This window comes from Gavialis gangeticus, unplaced genomic scaffold (assembly GCF_001723915.1).
Source record: "Gavialis gangeticus isolate Ggan-Ray unplaced genomic scaffold, GavGan_comp1, whole genome shotgun sequence".
In the NCBI taxonomy this organism is placed as follows: domain Eukaryota; kingdom Metazoa; phylum Chordata; order Crocodylia; family Gavialidae; genus Gavialis; species Gavialis gangeticus.
The window spans coordinates 788,973-797,287 of NW_017729022.1; the positions used below are offsets into that span (position 1 = coordinate 788,973).

The following is an 8,315-nucleotide window of genomic DNA, read 5'->3' on the forward strand; positions in this document are numbered from 1 at the left end:
AACATCTTATTCCTTCTGAATAGTAGTTCCTTCAGCAGCCATAACCATTTCTGCTGTAAATAACAGAGAGATGTGTCAAGTAAGAGCCAAAAATCCTTTTAGAATTCAATAGTGTTTAGGTCATCTGCACTCTATTGACAAGTGCTGAACTCTGAAACCATAATGATGCAGCTCAGCAACAGTGCATGTCTTGCCACTAATGAGGCACTTTTTCCATGAATAATTACTATGGACATCATCTCGGTTGCCAGGTACATAATATAAACAAAACTCCACACAGCCTTCGGTATAGCAATATGTCTGCTTGCAAAGGCTGAGGTATTCAAGGATGTGATCCAAGTTTTCAGCTAAGGGTGGGGGCAGACTGCTCAAGGAAATAATTTGTTCATATGTTATCAAAATACAATAAATCAGGTTTGGGCTCAGCTGAAAAAAAAAGGCAGTGGAGTGGGACCAACAGAAACTGCCGATATGGAAGTATAAATGAGTTCATGGCTTTATGTTCCAATAAATCTTACAACACATAAAGCTGATGAGTTCTAAAATGAGCTGAGACTCCCCTAAGAATGGCCTTCAGAGACTTATGAATTGTAAGGTTTATACTAGTTAAATTTTGTTCATTGAGTCCTTGGGCATATGCCACACACACACACACACACACACACACTTATATGCAACAGTCTGTCTATGCATACAGTAAGGGTCCACACAGAGAAAAGAAAGTGTCCAAGTCATTTTTTTACAGGCTTTATTTTAAACACATGCCATCAAAATCAATTCTTTTCTTGAATTTACAACGTGATTTGGAATGTGCCACATGCTTTCAGAAAGATGAGGAGTACCCTCCCCAGTCCTACTGACTTCAGTGGGAGTCAAGGGCATGGAGTATCACCCTAGAATTGTTCAAAACTATCTAAGAGCAGACCCTGAATAGGCAATAAGGAAGAGAAATGATCTTGCAGTAGACTAGGGTACTATCCTGATATTTAAAAGATCTCAATTCAGTTCCATGTTCTATCACACACTTTCTCTGTAAGTATGTGATACCTTGACCGACCTTCAGGAATCCATACAGTGAAGCCTGACAAACTTCCTTATCTCACAGCAGCACTGTAAGGATATAAATACAATAAGGGCTATGAGTCTTTAGTATGAGGCCTGTTGAGGAACAGCAGGAAAGGGATATTAATGCTTGTAAGGTAGAGTAAATTTATGCTTGTTTTTCCCTCTGAACTCATCAAACCAAAGTCAGCAAGGTTCCATATTTAAGTTATGGGCATTCTGGAAAATGGGGAAAGCACAAGAAAGCTATTTGACTGGATGGATTACTATAGTAGGTGTTTTTCTTTCACTGTGCTGCTTTCAACCAAACTTGATACATTGTTTCTGGAAAGGTTCTTGTAACAACAAAAGCACTGAATGGTATGACACTCCAATTATTGCCTGGACTATGGCAGGAATCTAAGCCGGAAGGCAGTAAAGAGCTGAAAACACATGCACAATACAGGCACAGCGGGTAGCACTGTCTATTATAAGACCATACTTCCCATATAAGACCATATTTTACTTGATTAAAATTTTACTGAACTGTAGCTGTGTCAGCTAAAATATACATTCTAGTCTGCCTCACAGCCTTTTATTTGGACATCTGAAACAGGGACTTAAAATTTGGCAGGGCAGCAGCCTGTATGTCAAAGATGTACCCACTGTCATCTCAATGCAAATTTCCCAAATTTGCCAAGTTATAATACTCTGAAAGCAGACTGTACATCTTCTACAAAGACTTCCAGAGCTTACCTTAGCAGCCAAGCTCTTCAAAGATGATGTGCTCACTGTGCATATTTGAGTGTCTTATGACTACTACTACAGCCCTGAGCGTGTATACACCATCTTCGCAGAAACACTGACTGCGTTCATACTCTCACAGTTCTTATATCAGATACAGAGTGGAACTGAACTGGAACTGTGAATAAGGGCATGCCTTTTTTGTATTTTTAGTGACACTCCCTCTTCTATGCCTATGCTACCTTGGTGCCAGTAAGTGGGAGGAAGTCATTTTTTTCAAATGCACAGGTAACAGAAACCTAGCCAAGAGGGAGAGAAAGCAGTCAGATTGCGGCAATGAAGGCTTGTCAGATTGCAAGTAGAGCATTGGTTAAGAAAGACACTGTTACAGCGCTGTGTGGGAAAGAGACTCTGAGGAGGAACTGTGGGAAAGGGAGAGGAAGCTGGTACTGGTTGGGCAAGCAGAGTAACAGTCAGTGAAAGAAATGGAGAATGAGTAAATTGGAAGTCAGCTTGCTGGAGGGAACACCTGGACAAGGCAAGGAACTGAAGGAAGGTGGAGGCAGAGTCTGGACAAAAAAAGATGACTAGGAATCAGGGAAGGAAGAATAGGGGCAAGAAAACATACCTGACAAGGACCTGAGGAGGAGAACCAAAATTGGCTGGCCAAACAGATTGGGTTAAGGAGCCAGGTAAAAGGAAGACTTGAATGAGGGGCTGGATAGGGGAGAATGAGGTTGGATGTAAAGCACAGGGATTTAGACTAAGATTGGAAGTCACTGTGGATGGGGCAAGGGAGAGACAGACTGAATGAAGTGCCAAGAGGGGAGAACTAAAACTGGTCAGGCATGCCACCTGGAAACTGGCCAGCAAGCTCAGACAGGAAACTAGCACTGCCAGGGTAGAGACTTGGACTGGAATGAGAATGAGAAACTGACGGGGTGAAGATTGGGGCTCAGCTGGCAACAAAAACAGAATTAGTAGAAGGAACTAGAGGGGGGACGACTGGGGGAAGACTAGAGGTTGGGACAGAAACATTTGAGAAAAAAGATATAAGGGTGCCCACTAAAACACTCTTCTCCAGAGTCTGAAATGGAAAACAAGATTCCAGAATCTTCTCACCCCTCTGGGATCAACAAATACTGTGAAAACCACTGGCAAAGTCTCTCTCTCATCCCCTGCCAGTGCTGGCCCACAGTTATCAATTATTCTGTTCCATGCTGTGGACCTACGGGCTTCACCCTGGCTGATCGCTGATGTACATTCGGATGCCACGTGACACAATTTGGGTTTTTTTTACTTGATTTGTTTAAAAACAAGAAATTACATGTAAAAAACAAAACGAAAGAACATTATTAAGTGTGTAAATTCAAGCACTTTAGGAAGTTTGGACATATTAGAAAAAACGGTTGTCATTCTAACATTTATTTATCCATCTCAGATACAGTATGATGCAGTCTCTAATTATGTAATCACATACAGTATCTCTCAAAGAATTCCTGGCTTATTTGGTGCACAAAACAGAGCTGCTCCAGAAATGTTGCCTGTAGCCTGTAGGACTTCTGCTTCACGTGTTAGAGAAGTAGGAACATGAATCCTGAATAAGGTGTAGTATTACAGGAAAAGTGAACTCTCTTTGTAAAGGCAGGTAAATGTGGCTCTGGAAAATTGAATTCTATCACTGCCTCCAGTGGCTATTTAATGATCAGAGAGTCACTTAGGTGGACTTTTTACAGGTGGGCACCAACTGTGTGTTCAGCTTGAGACCCTAGTATCTGGCTTGAAATGCTGAGTACAAGCTGAAGTCAATGGGAGCTATACCTTTAACATAAAATGCTTTACAGTGTAACGAGAACTGAAAAATTTGGTCCTATGCATCTCAGATTGGGGAAATAAAATTCACGGCAAATTCAGACCTTTTTAGTGCCTCAGCTCCTTGTTCCACTCCTTCATTTAACAGCTGTGTCGTGAAGAAAATGCTTCTGGACTCATCTACTATTGCAAAGCGCACCAGGAAGGAACTCAAATAATAATTCTGAACAGTATGTAGCAAAGGAGGCATGAGGTTGCTATATTGTATGTGGAGGAGACAAGCAAATATGGAGTAGTTGCTAGTTAGTCCTGTGCAATGAACAGATTTGGTGGGGGGGAAAATAGCACATGATCACATATTAAAGACTGAGTTAGAATGAATATAGAAAAGGGGGTTGAATTAACAACACAAGCTACTTTAAACTTTAGTATTTTTTAAAGTGTTTGATTTTGCAACCTTAAAAATGCTCTTCTGAAATAATTTCTGTCTTCTACATGTATAAGGATACATAGATACATTTGGACTTACCATCATACTTTGCTAAAACTGCTTGAACATCTGCATATGCTTGCAGTTCCAGCAGAGCTTCTAGCAGGTTTTCATGGATATTGAACATACTGAGCAGAGGAAACTCCTTCATTAACTAAAAACAATAATAAAAAAGAGTTAGATACGATGTCTAATTGAAAATATTCAGTCTTATTGCCCTTAATCATCAAGTATCCACTGATACCATTGGAAATACTTCTATTGGACTTCAGTGTGGTCTGGCAAGCCTCTTCGACAGCAAGCCTTGCATATACTGTAGTTTAATCCATCAGGCCCAAAAAGAGGCTTATCTGAACAACTCTCCCTCACTGACTTAGTCTCTTTTTGATAGGAAGGAATATTTTCTTACTGTAGAGAGAGGTAAAATTGAACAAGCCTATTCAGCTAAATTTATATATTTCCAAATTATCTGACACAGCATGTCTCTGTTGGGCTTTGCAAAAAACTGAAAATATATAGGAAAGTCACAAAATGGTAAAATGAAAAAGATCCGCACCTGTTGTGTTTTGTATCTCAATTACTATGTTTCATTCATACATAGCAAATAAAACTCTGTAAGAAGCTAATAATAGCTGCTAGACATATTTTTGGCCAATCCAGGTTAAAAAATAGGAGACAGTAGCAGAGAGAGAGATTAGGTAGACCCTTAATGCTATTTTAATACTATAAAAGAATCCACAGCCTGTGACAAATGAATGACAACATCTGTAATTAAGAGGCTCAGGAATTATTTTAGTATGTGTTAAATTGACACTGAAGTGCATCTGTTTTATGACTGATCCTTTGAGAAACACCAGAGATTCTCAGAATGCTAGCAGACACTTACAGCCAAATTTTACTTTTGAATATATGTGCAACTCCTACTGACTACAAGCCAACTGAGCTTCACATTTCTTCTCACTTGCCTTTTCAACTGACATCTTCTGGAAACTTTACCACAGTTTAATATCTATATTCTATTACCCAATTAGAATCAATTTAATTAATTTAGTTAAAGAACTTTCATTTTTTATGTCAAACTGCTAATCTAGGACTTGTAAGAGGTTGTGTTGTATCTCTGGTATTAAGGGATCTTGACCATCATTGTGCTTTCATTCCTTTAGTGCATATCTTGCATAGAGATTAACTAAATGGCTATCCAATGATTGTCCCAGAATAGTGGCATCCCAAATCAGCATCAAATCAGGGTGGGCTACATTAACTCTGTTCCCTACCAGTTTCATTTCTTTCCACGGTAAGCATATGTGGATGAAGCATTCTAACTCCATTGCCCACTGATGGAAGTGTCTTGGGGAGGATGAGGTGACCAAATGAGAGTTAGGTCAACTCTAAAGATATTCAAATGTGTAAACTGCCAAACTGGGTCCTCTACCAGCTCCAGGCCTGGGTTAATGCAAAGATAATGTATAGCTACCTTTGCATCCCCTTGTCCTTTAGCTCTGCACTGATCAGAGGTTATCTGAAGTCCCACCTCTTGGAGAAGTTTTTCAGTAGGTGTGTACGAAAGAAATACATCATTTCCACTATATTGCAAGTCCCTGGCATCTGATGTACAATATAATGCACTAAGATCACTCACTGTGCTCATTATGCATCATACATGAAAATATTATGAGACCAAAATAACAGTTAATTAGAAATTGTGTGTAGTCAACCTAAAAGTTCAAATTAAAAATGGGGGGAGGGGGGACCACTTAAAACCATATACCATGTCTGAAAAATTGAAGAAATGATTAATTCATCTTTGAAGATAATTAAAGTAAATAGAGAGAAAAGGCAAATTATAATCTAACTGTGAGCAATAATATACCAGAGTGACCAAAAATGGTAGTAAGCCAGGTATCACACAGTGAAGAACGTGGGTTCAGGGAATCAATTCCATTCAGGAAGAGGCTACTTGTAGACAAATAGTAATTCAAAACATAGGGTGAAATTCACTCTTCTACAGAGGGCCAAACATTAAGTAACTGAAGTGAATTTATGCCGTTAACTAGGAATGTGCACAGACATTTGCTCTTGCAGGAGAAATTCTCTTGGGAACAATTTAACTCTAGTTGTTCCCAGGTTATTTTTCTCCTAGAATGGCCATTTTTGCTCCGGGAGAAAAATCCTGAACATCCATGGACTTATGATTTCTCCAGGAACAGCAGTGACTCTCCCAAGAGAAACTAAATGTCTGTACATGGCCATGGATTGAAGTGATATCTGAAGTGGTATTTTGGCCCTCTCCAGAGCACTATCTGTGCTACAATTTGAGGCTTACAAAAGTACTGCAAAGGAAGGCAGGCAATGTTTTATTGGTGTATATTTGTACTAAACTGGTAACACAAACTTCTGGTCAGAATCACAGCTACCTACAGGGGTACTGAAAGAGCACACTGGATTTATGAAGCATAACAGAGATGGTAACAAACTCTTAAAGAGAGAAAAAAATCAATTTCAGGACCCCGACGGATAAAAAGAACATGAACATTTGATAGTTTGCAGCAGGAATGACCTCTTTGCTTATCTATCACATTTATCCAAGTGGTGCAGGGGGCTTGGTATTTATCTAAATGCGCAGGAAATGTGTTACTAAATGCAATCACCGTTCATCACAAAAAGACCCAAACAATTTTGGATACAATGTCGGATAATAGGATTTTTTAGTCAAGGAATCAGACCAGATTCTATTGAGCTGTTTTATAATTTCTTTGGGATTTTTAATTGCTTATAGAAAAGACACAATATACACAATGAATTCTGAGTTTCTTTGTTGCTTTTTTTTTCCCCAGAGGCAATGTTTACAGTAGGGGCTTATAAAATAGAAGCCAGCTTTATAAGAACTGCAGGTGGATATACCTCATACCTACAGAATCACAGAAAGAGACAAATGTTTAAATAGTGTATACATTTTTGGTATTTTTAATTTAAATGTTATTTTAATTTAAAACCAGTAAAGGACCAATACCATTTTAGTGCAAGGGAATTTAATTTTTAGTTGTTTAAAAATATATAACAAGAACAGACATCATATTCTGGTTGTGTGTAAACACTAGAAGGAACATAGTTTCTGTTATTGATACAGCATATATGCCCTTCTTTTTATTTGTGCCTAAAGAGAACAGCTGTATGTTCTAACCATGGTCCAGTTGATAATGACATGAGCCATGCTCGCTGAAGCAGCAGTGTGATGAAACAACCAATCCTTCCATTATACAATACAGGGGGGTCACTATGGCCCAATTCCAAAGCCCCTACTCAGACCATTTAAATCTTATAAGTGACTTATAAAATTTTAAATGGGGAACAGTAGGGAAACTGCCCTTCTCAGTAGTGTAAGTAGGGGGGGAAAGCAGGGCACCAGCCCTGGGTACCAATTTACAAGAGGCGCCATATTGGCAGCCTCCAAGAGTCTGCACCATGGTACTAGTAACTGGAGTGCTGGGACACTTCACTAAGGAGCAGCTTATAGGGGTACGGAGATGACGCTGCGGCAGTAGCACTGAACCAGTCTTTGAGTCTCTGGAGCAGGCAAGACTTACTCTCTTCCCTCCAGACAACTCTGCTCAGGGTGCAAAAGTTGCAGGTTACACTTCTGCCCCTTCTTACTTTTTATAATCATAACTGAGGTCTGAAGATTTCTTATTAGAAACTGAGGCCCAGTATGGCCTTGCAAGGGTCTATGGTGACTTAAAAGCTAATAAAATGACAACATCATAGCAAAAGAATGAATCAAAAGCAGGCTTTGAGGTGGCGGGGGAGCAGACATTTCTATTTACTATGTAAAGCAGTGGTTTATGTCAATATTGATTTAACAGAAGTGAATAATTAACATTTTGAAGAAAATCATTATTCATTCAAAATTCTGCATTCTGGTCGTTTAATTGTCATTTAACATATTACCACATGTGCAAAAGGAAGAAAATAAGATTGAGCCAGGAAATTCCAGATCCTTCCAAAGCAAAGGGGATGAAGGAGGGGGGAAAAAACCCCTCCTTTTGCAGGGAGAAAAAAGAGAAAAAATAACTTTTTATCTTTATAAATCAAATAAACAAATCTCACATCTCCGATTTAAAAATTTGTTGCAAGATTTTAACCAACTGTCGCAGGGCACTTTAGATGCCTGGCTCCTACAAGAGTGGGAATTGCTAGGGAAAGAGCCCTAGCAGTGAGTAGGGAGCCCCAG

The 8,315-nt window shown here is 39.3% G+C and overlaps 1 protein-coding gene across 7 annotated transcripts in view; it reads right to left on the reverse strand.

Moving 5' to 3' along the window:
* ST7 (suppression of tumorigenicity 7) overlaps positions 1–8,315 on the reverse strand; it is a 275,611-nt gene that overhangs the window by 64,272 nt on the left and 203,024 nt on the right. For all 7 annotated transcript variants that reach the window (XM_019514533.1, XM_019514531.1, XM_019514536.1 and 4 more), the window contains one exon: positions 4,127–4,241. In XM_019514533.1, the coding sequence (XP_019370078.1) occupies positions 4,127–4,241 (115 nt within the window). The remainder of the gene's footprint in view (positions 1–4,126; positions 4,242–8,315) is intronic.